This window comes from Ostrea edulis, chromosome 5 (assembly GCF_947568905.1).
Source record: "Ostrea edulis chromosome 5, xbOstEdul1.1, whole genome shotgun sequence".
In the NCBI taxonomy this organism is placed as follows: Eukaryota; Metazoa; Mollusca; class Bivalvia; order Ostreida; family Ostreidae; genus Ostrea; species Ostrea edulis.
The window spans coordinates 72,128,205-72,144,476 of record NC_079168.1 but is presented as its reverse complement, the minus strand read 5'-3'; the positions used below and the strand labels follow the sequence as shown (position 1 = coordinate 72,144,476).

The following is a 16,272-nucleotide window of genomic DNA, read 5'->3' as shown; positions in this document are numbered from 1 at the left end:
TTCATCTCCTTGATATGAAGAGTTCTTGTATGATTTCTGAAATAGGTTTAAGGTAATTAATTACCCATACCACATTTTAATAATGAAAACCCTACAGATTTCCATCAAAATTTGCATGGATTTTGTCAAGGATATATATATTAACCAAATTCATAAAAATTAAGCAAAGCAGCCTTTCCCAGGGTTACAACCCTTTCTAAAAACAGAATACATCACTTTCAAAACATGCAGTGTTTTCAGACATTGATTTTATATTTTAAAAAATGGAGTGTTTCTTTCATATGAATAAGGGGTCATCCATTTCCAAAGTGTGCAAAAAGCACACTTTTTTGAGACACCCCCCCTCAAAAAGTGTACATCAACCATTTTCAAATTCCCAACAAGATCGACAATCAAGTTTATGAGCGTACCAAAGACGCAGATAAAATCACGATAAAATAAAACTGAACTTAGCGGATACGAAATAAATTCGGAAGAGAAAAAAAGAGCTAGCGTATGTTAAAATTGTCGATTTTTAACCCCCTCCCCCCGAGCGTGCTTTTTGCACACTTTGGAAAATGGTTGACAATTATGGATGACCCCTAAAGGAAAATGTATTGTATTTGATTGTTTTCATTAACTGTTCAGCTACTGAATCATACTGTTGGTCTCAAAGTAATGAAAATGCATATATAGTAGTCCAAAACTTGGCTATATAGTCCATCATATCCTAAAAATCATGAATTCTAAAACCTACAGATTTTTCAAAGGTTTTAAAATGTTTTACCTTTACACTCCAGCAATCATTAGATAAAAAATATATGGGATTGTGGACAATTAAGAGCCCAATGACCACTCTATTGTAAAAACCTTGAAAAATAGTATATTGGAAAACATGCACTGTTTAAAATTATTATATCTGCAAACTTGTTTAATTCATCATTAACATCATTAAAGGGTTTTTACCACGATTTTTATTGCTTGTAAATTTATATGAAAATGTGGTGTTTTGAATCGTGCTATTATTATTTTTTCGATATAAAGTGTGCTTTAGTGATTATTTTGTATCGAAAGTGCAAAAAGCCAGATATGCATATTCTCGTTAGAGATTTTCGTGCCATTAGTATGTGACGTACGACGTCATATGTGTCAATCACGGTGAAGCGAGCAAGCATGAAAACATTTAAACAAGTTGTGAACAGCACATACAGCAGGCTATTGATACAAAATGGAGAGATTCAACAGTTACAAGTCCCATTGTATTGTGCTGTACAGTATATAGCTGTAATAATCAGCACAAAAAAAGAAGAGTTTCTTTACTTTTACCAACGAGGCAACTCGGAGAAATTTTGTGAGCTTAGAACTAAATTTAGAAATACTTCAAACCAACAGAAAACCATCTTCAAGACAAACTTACACATTGCATTCTAACCCATTTAATTCATGATATCAACATTTCTGTTTATAAATCAATAGGCTTGTTGTCCTTCAGACTGGACATAATCAGAGACTGCATGCCTTCAGTTTGAGAACTCTTATAGCCTACCACGTATTGAGGCAATCATTGAAGTCGCCGCGGGTCTGGCAACCACAGAAATTTCTGCTTTATTTTAAAAAATGACGGTGCATGCCAACGTAGTGAAAAAAAATTGCAACAATATAATGAATGACATCCCCCCCCCCCCCATATTTTTTTAAAGTAATGAATGGGATGATTATAAGGTAGAGGTTACGAAGACTATTGGCCCCATGTCCCCCCCCCCCCCCTCTCTCCCGCCCTCTTAAACACACACTATACGATTTAAGAAGTCGATAGATTTTCATCACATTGGTAATTTTTAAAATCCCCCCCCCCCTCCCCCCCCTGGAAAATTAAATTATAAATTAAATCGATATCAGTAAATCGACTGTTTCCTTCGATACATTGTAGGTCAATGCATCAATTTAATGTGTAACGGTTAGAGAAGAACTGATTTTAATTAGATTATCATTGGCTAATGCATGTTACACTCTACACATACAGACCTCTAATGCTTTAAAAATATTATGATCTACAAGGGAACACAGTCAAAATGTTTGCAAACGAAATGTGTCATTCAGATATATACCAAAAGTTGAAAATTCCATCCTTTCTGTGAGCATAAAGACTCCGTCCGAGTCCGTCAATGCCGATGTACGTATTAGGCTAATATAAATGTTTGCTGAGGGAATTTCTTTAAGTTTGGCTCAGCAGCAGGTTCAAATATGTATGGCAGAATCTTAAATACTAACGGGATGTCATCGATGTCGGAACATTAATTATCCATTCTGTATAATCTATGACTTTCAATAGAATCTATTCACACACACATACATAGCTGCTGCAGCACATTGACACGTATGACGTCATGACGTATCACGTGACTAGATAGCTCATTAGTGACGATTTGAGAAGCGGAAGCTTTGAATAGGTGCAGATAAAATGCATGTTTGTTTCAATTAATGGGAGTAATGAAACAATATAACAGCAGAAACATGCTTTATTAAGGTTACTCCTTCTGATTTTAATTACATTAAAAATCGTGGTAAAAACCCTTTAAATTACCATTTAAACAAGAATAGTTTTAGGAACATGTATGTCCCCCGTGGTACAAAATTGAAAAAGGTTATACACATATATCATTTAACTGATAGTAGTACCAAAACAATTCAAGATATTGAGCAAACAATACGAAACTTTCAGTTTCGAATCTCTTCACTGATCCCAAAATTTTTCTCCCCTTTCTTGCTAAAATAACTTGATAATGTCCACATATACAACCCTCTGTAAAATTTGAAGTTGATTTAGAGGTTTTACTTGCCACAACCAGGAACCATTGAAATATGCTAACTTTAAAACAGCCTTGGTAATATACCCAAAGTATTTTTGTGGAAACAAGGCAGCTAGATGCAAATGAGTTGTACCTATAAATGTCATGAAAAACAAAGTACAATTGACGAACATCACGTATAACCCTAAATTGATCTGTATCATCCTTGGCTTTTTTTTGTTTTCCCGTAAGATGACACACCTAGATCATTAACATATCAATTTACACATGCTAATTATATACATGTAGTTTGCAACGTAGCCAACAGGTTGATTTCTTAGCCTATCAAATGTACAGGAGAACCTCAATCCGATTCCTCAAAGTTCTTGATCTCTCGAAGTGAAATCACCGCTTCAATTTTATTCTCTACATTATTTAATCTCGATTCCTTGAATTTTCGATCCCTCAAAGTTCTCGATCTCTTGAAGTAAAAATTTGGGTCCTGTAAAACATATTTCATTGTTTTTCACTATCAATTTCTTAAAAGGATGATAGCATATACACATCATCAATCCTGCATAAAATTATTTCTCTTGTACCTAATCAGGATCATGGTTTGGTAGTGTTAATTAGGTGTTTATATAGATTATCATTGGTGCTTCTTTTTTGGGGTGGATGATTAATTGCTTATTTGACCCACACATGAGCTTGATTTTGTTATACAGAATCTGACTTAATATGAATGAAATTTATGATTTGTTTGGATTTGACAGTGAGACAGTAATTTTGAGAAAATGATTTAGAGACATCCCTATGAAACATCATTATTTATAAGAATCTGTGCTTTGTGTAAAGTGACTGGACATTGTGACGACTGTGATTCTTGTAGTAACTTCGTTATGAGAAATTTGTTAAAAATACGTACACGTATGACTATTCTAATATGAGTATTACAACAAATACGTAAATTTTAAACAAGAGGCCAACAGGCCTTATCGGTCACTGGAAGTATCACTACTCCCTATGAAATCTAGAAAAAAATTCTTGTTCTGAATATCTAAGCTGTTCAGCAATGGTAAAAAACAAGATGTGTTCTTAAAACTTCACTGCCCTCAAAAGTGCAGACACTGATGAAAGGCTTTACATGACATAATAAAACATCGAAAGATATGACTAATTTGGACCCATTCTAAAGTCAAAATCCTGGGTTGTGAAATTCACCATTTTTTGTACATCCTTTTCTGCTATATTCCTATGTATTCATTTAGATTTTATACAGTATCAGCAAACATACACATAAATATTATATACAAAGTTTGGCCCCACCCTGGGATCAGAACTCCTACTCTGGGGATCATCAAAAGACTACCTGCTCTTTTTAAATATCCATTTAGTTTCAATTTAGTATCAATAACACTAAAGTAGATGTTATTTAAGTGCTTTACACATGGACACTTTAAAGTAAGTTTGGCCCCGCCCTGGGGTCAGAACCCCTACCCCGGGGATCATGAAATTTACAACTTTGGTAGAGACCTTCCTTCTCTACATCACTATGCATTTATACATGTGTGTGATTCTTGAGAAGAAGATTTTTGAAAATTGGTCATTTTGGGGCAGTTTTTGCCCTGCCCCCTAACTGACCATTTCGACCCCACCCTGATACCAAAACCCCTACCCCTGGGATCATCAAATTTATAATTTTGTTAAAGGACTACCTGTTCTTTCCAAATTTCTATTTAGTTTCAATTTAGTATCAATAGCACTAAAGAAGATATTATTTAAGTGTTTTACACATAAACATTATATACCAAGTTTGGCCCCACCCTGAGGTCAGAACCCCCACCCTGGTGATCATGAAATTTACAATTTTGGTAGAGACCTTCCTGCTCTACATCACCATGTATTCAGTTTTTCTTACACATATGCAGTTTTTGAAGTAAAGTTTTGAAAAATGTTCAATTTTGGGCAGTTTTTGCCCCACCCCTAAGGCCCCAGGGGTGCTGGAGTCCTGAAATTTAAAATTTATGTCCTCCTTGTCCTAATGATGCTTCATACCAAATTTGAAAAGAATTGGACTGGTAGTTATCAAGAAGAAGTTAAAAATGTTTAATTGTTAACGCACGATGGACACCGCACGACGACGGACAACAACTAATTGAAATAGGTCACCTGAGTTTACTCAGGTGACCTAAAAATCTTTATTTCTATAAAAAATAAAGTTCTGTGGTGTTGAAATCAATTCAGTTTATTAACGTCACTTGAACTTCAAGTTATTGAGAATCACCAGTAAATATGTTTTCGTAAACTTTTAGCATATGACATTTAGTACATGTACGTATAAAAATCCATTTGGATACCATACCATATTATAATAAACAAAGCGTTCTGCAGTTAGTTTGAAATATACTGGATGGTATATTTAATTTTCAACCCCCGGGCAATGACATTTACATTTATTTTAGGATAACTATTGTTTTGAGTGTGCGTAGGACGACACAGCATGGTGGGTCTCTGCAGCATCAGAATAAACCACAGCATGACCAAACATTTTCTGTCTTTATCAGACAAAGACAGCGGCTGCAGATAGATAATTCCCTTCACAATGTCAACATTTTGTCACTGTCTTTAAGAAAGCTCACAAGTTACAGGGATTAAGCAAGGAATCATTAGCTGGGCTGTCTCCTGACTTTATAGGGTCTGATTTACAAAAGGGAATAAACATCCATCACAAAATAACAAATCCCTGATGAAATGTACACAGCAGCCGCTGCTCAGAGATCACAGTCCATCACAAAAGGCATGGACTGCTCTTAGCCTCAAACAAACCTCTCTCATAGCCCAGATCATTAAGAAAATTGGAAGCTATTCAATGCTCATCAAGCAAACTATATCGTTTTCAAGCAGATACATTTTGAATTGGTATAAAAAATGTTTCAATTAATCTACATTTAAATATATAGGAATGGGCATTTTTTTTGTTGTACATGTATTTTAAAATAAGTAAGACATTTTTTAAGGATGAACAACACATCATCATAATGGCTGAATTCCTTCTGAAACCTGAGTGAAAATATAGACATCAGCAATACTTGTGTATCTTAAAACTAATTGCCTAGCTGAGTAGTTCAGTAGGTTAACATGTTGACTGCTGGTCTGTAGATCCTGGGTTTGAGTAAAGTAGGGGTTTTAATTTTCAATATTTTTCCAGACCACTTTCTACTAAAAGTGCATTTTGAAATAAATTTGGTAAAATTGAAAGTTGTTAATTTCAAAACATTATTGTACACATCCTCCACTTTCCATTCATATCAGATTTCTCTGATGTGCTATTCCTCCTTAAAACTAGTGTTTAAAGGAAAAAATGTATTACCTGATGAGGGTTTGTAGAATGTGACTGACAAAATGAAACAGACAGACATACAAACACAGACAGATGAGGCACAAAGTGTCATCCCAAAGTGCTGCTTTACTTTGCCGCCTACACCAAAATAGCCATTTCAATCACTGGCATATTATAATGCACGCACATGCACTGAGCCATTAAAACATTTTCTCGATGTAAATAGAGGTTAATTTTACAGAATACTACAAACTCATGACCCACGGATTATAGGTCACTTCGTAAGAGACCACTCAGCTAACATCAGTCACTGACCAGTTATAGCAAATATATACTCACAAAATAATGAGATGTGGGTTAATTGAGGAATTTTAATGAGCATGCAAAGTTCACTACATGACCAAAAAAATCTTAAGTCCATGTTAAGAGAGATAACCTAATCTTTTTTTGTCATTGCTAAAGTCAAGAGAGATAACTCTGATCATTGACGAAACTGATACTTACAGTATGTTGAGTTGCATCTGTCTTCTGATCAAAGCATTCCTTTTGTTAACCAACAGAAACCACTCCTGCATTAACTTCTCCTCCAACCTCTTGTACTTTGCTGTAAAATTTTTTTTTTTAAAGTATTGGAATAAAAATGTTGGCCTATATGGTAAAACAAAAGTTCTAAAACTGCACTAATAAAGATACCGTTATACACTAGTCCCAGTCCCATGGGACACAATGCTCACTAGAGTCTAATTCACTCCACAAAAAAATAAAATATTACATGAACTCTATGTTAAAATTAGTAGATTAATATAGACATGTATATTACAGAGCAAAAATATAAAGGTGCTTCCGTATTAATTTGAAAAAATGCAGCTTTTGTGTTCCTAAAGGTTTTAAGGTCTATATTGGGGGGGGGGGGGGGGGGGGGGGGGCAGCAGCACACATTTAAATACACTCATAATGACTTTTCAATTAATCATTTTTATCGCTGCTCATTGTCTTCGCCTTTCATCTTATACATAACATATACAGGGTAAAGTATCTGTAGATAACTTTACTTTAACCAGGAGTGTCACAGATAGTCCATTTCAGGAAACAATTTACCCTGGCATAGTTCAGATGCATCACCATAAGCACATGAGGAAATGAATGTGAACAAGAAATGTTTGTAAAACATATATGCTCCTCATGGTGCAAAATTGAAAAGGGGTAACATATGCATCATTTAATTGATAGTATTGCCAAAAGAATCCAACATATTGAGCAGACAATTTGTTCAAATGTCCAGAGTGGATTGACCCTTGACCCTCAAAATCAATAGGTGCCATGTACTCCTTAGGATGTACCAGTATACAAAGTTTGGTGTCAATCAAGCAACTCAAAATATAGGAGACAATACATTACTATGTCCAGTTCGACCTTTGACCATGTGAACCCACATTAAATAGGGTTCATTTACTCCTTACAATGTACCAGTGTACCAAATTTGATGTCTGCCAAGGAAAGGGTTCTCAAGATATTGAGTGAAGAGTATCTTCCTATGACCTTGACCATGTGACCTCAAAATCAATAGGGATCATCAACACCTTAAAATGTACCAGTGTACCAAGTTTGATGTCTGTCAAGCAAAGGGTTCTCAAGATATTCAGCAGACAAGACTCGGTCTACAGACTGACCTAACCAACGAGCAACAGGTGCATAGCAATATGCCCCCTCTTTTTCAAAGGAAGGGGGGGGGGGGGGCATAAAAATCGCATCAAGAATAAATTTTCAAACTGGTATGCTCAGCGAGTGCAGCCAGAACTGGCAACTGCTCCAATCTATCAAAATGGATTTGAAGTTTTCAACTTTAAAGCCTATCCATGCTGGGTGGCTCATTTCTGCATTTAACAGTGTGAAATCACACACTATCATTCTAAGATGCCAAAAAGCTGGCATTCTTGGGCATCCGAATCAGTGAAAAGATTTAGGGTGTAAGTTACCGGATTGTGACAAATGTATGCTTGTGATTTTTATACTATCTTCAACTTAATTGAGAGGCCTTAGCTAAGTTGTACCAATTAAATAAGAGGAGGATTGTTAACTTGTACCATTGTTTAAGGAATATAACCACATATACTGCTATGCAACCTTTCGTCAATTAAATGAGATTTAATATAATAATAATCTGTCTTATTTGTCATTCTAACATTTTATCTACCAGTGTTTTATTGGTGTACTGTTCAACTTTTAAATTAAAACAAATTTATGCTATCAAATTCGTAATAAAAGTAAGTTAAAAGGCATTTCTCAAAGCTCAATGTTTTGTTTTCTTTAACATATAATCTAATAAATGAATGACATCGAGTGTAAAACAAAATAGTGCATGAACGGTAGTTGAGGGCAACATTAATTTCACCCCTCGAAGACCTTTGAAAATTTATCAGAATTTTCTGCCAAAAAAGTTGTCACAAATTTGTTGACATTTTTCAAATTAAAAAAAAATTTATATGTTACAAGTCAATAAATTTTTGATAGTTTTTTGAACATTCAGATTCTTAAGGATAACAAGAGGCCCAGGGGCCTTATAGGTCACCTGAGTATCATGTAACAACCTTCCAATGTTTGAATTAGGTTTGTGTTTAAATATAAGAATTTTACTTTTGGATGGAAAAAACAATGAATAGCTATGTGGTCAGCCCCGCCTTTGCACCAGAACCCCTGACCCAGGGGCCATAAATTTCAGTTTTGAAAGAAGCATCCTTGATCATCATTATCATACTATTAGTTTGTCTACTTAATACCCAGCAGCAGAGGAGAAGATTTTCAAAGAAATAAAATGCATTTTCACTATATGATCAATAGGGCCCCACCCTAATACCAGAACCCCTGACCCAGGGGCCATGAATTTCACAATTTTGAAAGAGGCATCCTTGCTCATCATAACCATGCTATTGGTTTGTCTACTTAATACCCAAGGACAGAGAAGAAGATTTTCAAAGAAATAATGCATTTTCACTATATGACTTATAGAGCCCCACCCTAGCACCAGAACCCCTGATCCAGGGGCCATGAATTTCACAATTTTTAACAAGAGGTACTGTGAGCAATGCTCACTAAGAATACCCCCCGCTTACCCCAATCTCCCAAAGGGTGTTGGTAATAGGTATAAACTACCTCTTTTCTGAGTGTTGCTACTTTGATGTCCAGAGTGCATGACCTTTGACCTTTTGACCCCAAAATCGATAGGGATCATCTTCATCCCATTAGTAGTCCATATATATGATATGGTGACTGTAGGTGGAAAGGATAACGCTTTAGAGCCCGGAAACCATATTGCTACTTCAATGTCCAGTGCGCTTGACCTTTGACCTTTTGACCCCAAAATCGATAGGGATCATCATCCCATTAGTAGTCCATATATATGATATGGTGACTGTAGGTGGAAAGGATAACGCTTTAGAGCCCGGAAACCATATTGCTACTTCAATGTCCAGTGCGCTTGACCTTTGACCTTTTGACCCCAAAATTGATAGGGAACATCTTCATCCTATGGGTAGTCCATATGTTTGATATGGTGACTGTAGGTGGAAAGGATAATGCTTTAGAGCCCGGAAACCATATTGCTACTTCAATGTCCAGTGCGCTTGACCTTTGACCTTTTGACCCTAAAATCAATAGGGAACATCTTCATCCTATGGGTAGTCCATATGTATGATATGGTGACTGTAGGTGGAAAGGATAACACTTTAGAGCCCGGAAACCATATTGCTACTTCGATGTACAGTGTGCTTGACCTTTGACCTTTTGACCCCAAAATCGATAGGGAACATCTTCATCCCATGGGTAGTTCATATGTATGATATGGTGACGGTAGATGGAAAGGATAATGCTTTAGAGCCCGGAAACCATTGCGGCTACAGACGGACGGACGGACGGACAGACGGACAACTCGATTCCAGTATACCCCCCCCACAACTTGTTGCGGGGGGTATAAAGAGGCATCCTTGCTCATCATTACCATGCTATTAGTTTGTCTACTTAATACCCAGAGACAGAGAAGATTTTCAAAGAATTTCTACATTTTCACTATATGACCAATAGAGCCCCACCCTAACACAAGAACCCCTGCCCCAGGGGCCATGAATTTCACAATTTTGGTAGAGGGCTCATTGCTCATTATAATTATGCCCACAGTTTGGCTTCTTGATGTCCAGGAGTAAAGAAGAAGATTTTTTAAAATTACACTCATTTTGATGGTTTTTGCCATTTTCACTATATGACCAATAGAGCCCCCCCCCCCTAACACAAGAACCCCTGCCCCAGGGGCCATGAATTTCACAATTTTGGTAGAGGGCTCAATGCTCATTATAATTATGCCCACAGTTTGGCTTCTTGATGTCCAGGAGTAAAGAAGAAGATTTTTTAAAATTACACTCATTTTGATGGTTTTTGCCCCACCCCTCAGGCCCCAGGGGGGCAGGGACCACGAATTTCACAATTTTTGTTCCCCTTCACCCACAGATGCTATATGCCAAAATTGGTTGAAATTGGTTCAGGGGTTTCAGAGAAGAAGCTGAAAATGTTCAAATGTTAACGCACGACGACGGACAAAAACAGATAGCAATAGGTCACCTGAATGAATTCAGGTGACCTAAAAATGAAAATTTTTGGGGGAAATCGTGAATCAGTCCCTTTAATGCATTTAGTTTTTTTTTTAAACATGTGCGGTTCTAGAGAAGAAGATTTTTGAAAATTGGTCAATTTTGGGCAGTTTTTATCCCGTCTCTAAGGTCCCAGGGGTGCAGGAGTCCTGAAATTTCAGGGTTCCAAATTACTGTTCGCCCACTCGCATTGGCGACTAAACTTTGCTTGTGGGCACCCAAAATTTCCATTCTCGTCACCCACTTGGCGACCGTAATTGTCCGATTAACATTTTTCTTTCCGACTGATTCGAGTCCTATTATAATTGAAGTTCAATTTCCGGTTGAGGTTTTGCTACTTGGCGAGACATTCCTGGGGTATCAAACCTTCCAAAATGTATTTAAACCAGAAGTTGAACAACGCAAGGTTTACTTCAAACGAAAAGAAAGCGTCTGCTTTTAACCAAAATGGAAAGAAGGGGAGAATATGGCTCAATGACGGCGAAAAGGGGATGACGTGCTGTGTGTACAAAACATGACACGAAAGGTCCAATCTTTGTGACAGCTTGCCCAAGTTATAAACTTGACAGCATCGTAAAGCTGAGAAATTTTGAAATAACATAAAAAGTCTGAAGAAATGTGAGTTAAAGTCAGACGCAGCAAAGATCATAAAAGTCCATGAACTCTGATATTTTTACTAGGTTGACGAAATGAGAGTGGAAATGAGAGAGGTATTTGAAAGAATTACGGAGAAGGAAACAGAATTTAAATATTGATATTTTAATTTTTTAAATAAATTACAATGTGACTTGATGTTTCTATTTCTTGTAAAAAAACCAAAAAAACCATGTTATTCAATTTCATGTTATGTGTGGGCTACTAAAATTCCATGTGGGCTAACAGGATTTCTTATTCAGGGGCCCACTTGGCCCCTAAGGTATTCAGTCGAAGTTGGAACCCTGAATTTACAATTTATGTCCCCCTTGTTGCAAAGATGCTTTGTACCAAATTTGAAAAGAATTGGAATGATAGTTATTGAAAAGAAGTTAAAAATGTCTATTGTACACACATTTAATAACTGACCATTTTGAGCCCACCCTAATACCAAAACCACTATCCCTGGGATCATTTATAATTTTCGTAAAGGACTACCTGCTTTTTCTAAATATCCATTTAGTTTCAATTTAGTATCAATAGCACTAAAGGAGAGGTTATCTAAGTGTTTTACACATAAACACTATATAGTAAGTTTGGCCCCACCCTAGAGTCAGAACCCCAACCCGGGGATCATGAAATTTACAATTTTGGTAGAAGCTTACTTGCTCATCATTACTATATACTCACTTGCCCAGGAGTAAAGAAGATTTTTAAAGAAATACATCGATTTTGCAGTTTTTACCCCAAAATTAAGGCCCCTTAGGGTGGGAGGGTCATGAAATTTACAATTTCCGGTCTCCTTCACCTACAGATGCTACATACCAAATTTGGTCAAGATTGGCCCAGTAGTTTCTGGGAAGAAGTTGTTGACGGACGACGCTGGACGCAGACCAATTGCAATAGGTCACCTGCGTTTACTCAGGTGACCTAATAACCATTAAATCATGTCTCTATTATTATCAAGAAGATTTTTTCTAATATCTTCCTTCGATCTCACATTGTGGTCCCACCCTGGCCCCTGTAAGCATCATTTGGTAAACTTGAATCTACACTATGCCACAAACCTTTCATGTAAATTATTTAGAAGATTTTTAAATGACCCCACCCTATTTTTACCTTTTTTTGATTATCTCCTCTTTAAACGGGGCATGGATCTTCAATATTGAACGAATTTGAATCCCCTTCACCCAAGGATGCTTTGTTCCAAGTGAAATTGGTACAGTGGTTGTAGAGAAGTTGAAAATGTGTAAAGTTTACAGATGGACAGATGACAGACAAAGGGTGATCAGAAAAGCTCACTTATAGCTTACATGAGCTAAAAATTGAAGAGTTATTTCAAGGGAGATAATTTTGGGGTATCATTTTTTAACAGTTTAAATTGCACCACCTAAGGTATTAGTGTTACCTTTTCCCATTACCCTTCGAAGCTTGGCCTCAAGTTCCCCTGCCTGTTTGTCTATTTGTGTCTGCTCTCTTTCTAAAGCTTCCATTTCATTGTGAACATATTGATTTGTGTCTTGAAGATGCTACAACATAAACAATACAATACTATCACTTTAATCCTATTTCTTAAACATCCACCTGAATGTCTCTATCTTCTGATTTAAAATCTCTGTTGCTTGTCCTTTTTATTTTTTTTTTAATTTTTACCTCATCCTTCTTCTTCTCCATGTGGTCATCAAATTCCAATGAATCTTCTGTAGAACTCATATCATCTGCATAAGAAGCAAAATTCCACATGTATTCCACAGTATAAATGTCCTGAAAGAACTATTTCAACATGGTGCTCTTTCTGATGATAATTTATCTAGTCTTCTGTTCCTTTGTTCATTAAAGAATTATAAATTAACACCTGGGATCGTAAAGTGCTTTCTCTCAAAAGGAAATCAAACTGGAATAAATACTGCACATCTCCTTCAGTTTTTGATAGAACTGTCAAGGAGATACAGATATTTGACCACCACCTTGTTCCCTCCCCCCCTTTTCCATCTGCCTGTTATAGTACAGTGTTAAACTTCCGGGGAGAAATAAGGTGGTGACTGGAGCATTTTGTTCTCTGTCATGGACCCCTACATTCATAATAGTAGTGTTACATTAACCCTGCTCTCTCACATGGAACAAAACACCCATAGGCATTATTGCTTACTGGAGTAGTTGTATTTCCCTTTACAAAATTTCAAATCCTTCTGGTGGCCATGCCGCCCCCCCCCCCCCCCTTTATAATTCTATTATACTAACCCTCCTCCCTGGACCCCTCGCTGCTCTCTGTCAGGGAGAAATCAGATGGAGATTGGACCACCTTGTTCTCTGTACTTTCCTCTCCTGTCTCATCACCCTGTAAAAACAATTTAAAGTGCCATACACTTCATAAAATCAACTAGAACCTGATTTAACATGACTTATACTCACCACAAGGTGCTTCCAAACTTAGGCATATTTGAAATACCATGAACACCACATTCATATGAGCATCTACCATTTGAATATCTTACACTAAATACATGTAGTTATGGACCAGACAACAATTAATGTTTAATTCCTTTGACCATAACATTCTACAAGGAACCTTGACAGATGATCAAGACACCCAATACTGGTATATCACAAGTAAAACGGTAGAAGTATGAGCATTTACTCTGTGTGTGTTGCAAAATAAGAATCTGGACAAGAATACCATATAAGCAGAATTTTTAGCGAGGATTTGATTTTGGCATAATTAGCAAGGATGTTGAGATCGCTAAAATTGAATATCACCAACAATTCATTCTGTATCATAGGAAATAGTTATCTTTCTTGGAATTATAAAGTCGCTAAAATTAGCTCTTGCTAAATATATATCCGCTATACCCATTTTTATGGGAAAATCGCTAAATTTGTGTCTCATTAAAAATTCCACTTATACAGTATTGTGGGGTTTTCTCCACTGACATTACTCAGATAGCCCTAGTATAAAATCACGACATTGAAAATGTATATTTCTATTATGTAGTCTTCATTTATGCAAAATCTCATTAAAATCCGACAAACACTGTTACAGAAGCATTTGAGATGAATTGACCGATTAATTTTATAAAAGCAACCATCCTTTACACGTGAATAGAAAATCAATATAAAACATTGAGTTTAAAATGAAGTTTATACTTGTACGAGGTTTCACTGAAATCAGATGAATACATTGTTTACAAATGCCAAACAGGCAATGGCATACACCTTACCACGGTAAGTAATGAAGGCTTAGCAAGTATTTAATGTAATACTCTCGTCAATTGCAAGATGGACATATTTTATCCAAGTTCAAGGTCTTTAGGAACTGGACCCCTAACATGCCTAAAGAAAAGTTTCTGACCTTGGTTGTTGTTGTTAGTGATGAGGTTAAATTTGGCTGCTTTAGGCTGATCTTCTTCAACTTCAGCTCGGGCTTCTTTGCTTCTCCATTAATGTGCGATAAAGGCTCTGAATACAGCAGGAAAGATTGTCATCAAATATGTCAAAACAAACAAAACAGACTTACATCTGTAAATACTCAAATCAAAATAAAGTTCATTTTAAGGAAGTCAAAATGGTTACTATCATTATTTGGTGATTTCATGGCTTTCTTCAAAGTTAAACAATGTAAACCTTTCTTGCTTCATTAACCAATGAGTTTGAAGTTGTATTCAAGAATGTCACAGACTTGCACAGGGTCAACTCATTTTACAATCCCCCAACCCCTAAATTATCATTATGTATGTTCAATCTGTTTGGCAGATAATTTCATGTCGCTGTCTAGATGAAATAAAACCAATTTTAAATACATGGACCATATCTAGCACAATGAAAGAGGGATAACTCAAATTTCATCATTTTCATCCACAGAGCAGCAACAGCTGCCTCTAAACAACTCTACTACTAGTTTTTTTAAAAATATTTCTGATACTAATTTATGCTATTTGTATGGAGAAATTCTGTTTCACTGTAATTATTAATGTTAGCTTGTCACTGCTTTGTGGTGATGACATGCATTTCTCTTCATAGTTTCACAGAGAGAAAAATTATATTTGATTCTGAAGGAATTTTCCAGGACATAACCTTTGAAGTGTAAATGTATCCATTAATCAGTATTTGATGTAAAATGCATTTTCCTTCCAAAATCAAGATTAAATGCATTATACAACTAAATACCATACACTGCCAAAATTCAAATCTTGTTTTGTATTTTTTTTTTTTTGGCTATTATAAAATCATTTATCATGTGATTATATGAACCACCATTGAAAATATGCTAATTTCAGCTTTTATGGGTTTAAAATCCTTAGGTTATCATACCATTATATGTCACTAATGAAACAAATCACATCATCATAACATTTTAGTTCTATTTAAAAATGTTATTGTCAGTGCAACTCCTCTGAAACTGCTTTACAGATTTTCATGAAACTGTCGTTTTAAAATAAGGACTTGCTTTGCTTTGTAGATCTATGTAGAATAAACACAGGAGTACATACTCGTGTCATTAGTTGAACTGTTGGACTGGTTTGAGATGAGAAATATTTGAGACAACAATGATCTTGCAATCTTCTCAAAATAACGTATAGCGGTTTTTTTCCACAGGTCTAAAATTTGGCAATTTTATTGATCAAAGGTATGATAATAATTTTAGCGGAATAAATTTTGGCAGACAAGGAAGAGTTTTCTCTCTTGCAAATATTGAAGTTGCATTTGGGTGCATATTTGGCGAATGAAATTTTAGTGGAAAGCCAAGTAACCGCTAAAATAAGCCAAAATTACCCCCCCCCCCCCCCCCCCCGGAAAAAAAACCGCTATACGGTATTCTTGAACATGCATAAAAATAAGCTTCAATAAGACTTTGCTTAAACCCAATAACAATTTTAGAACATGCAAGTATTTTGAA

General features: G+C 36.0%; 1 protein-coding gene across 9 annotated transcripts in view; it reads right to left on the bottom strand.

Moving 5' to 3' along the window:
- The window catches only part of LOC125649273 (EH domain-binding protein 1-like), a 71,225-nt gene that overhangs the window by 28,236 nt on the left and 26,717 nt on the right, over positions 1–16,272 (bottom strand). For all 9 annotated transcript variants that reach the window (XM_048876670.2, XM_048876671.2, XM_056165443.1 and 6 more), the window contains 5 exons: positions 14,728–14,834; positions 13,620–13,716; positions 13,032–13,096; positions 12,787–12,907; positions 6,613–6,712 (listed from right to left, as the gene is read on the bottom strand). In XM_048876670.2, coding sequence (XP_048732627.1) covers positions 6,613–6,712; positions 12,787–12,907; positions 13,032–13,096; positions 13,620–13,716; positions 14,728–14,834 — 490 coding nt within the window. The remainder of the gene's footprint in view (positions 1–6,612; positions 6,713–12,786; positions 12,908–13,031; positions 13,097–13,619; positions 13,717–14,727; positions 14,835–16,272) is intronic.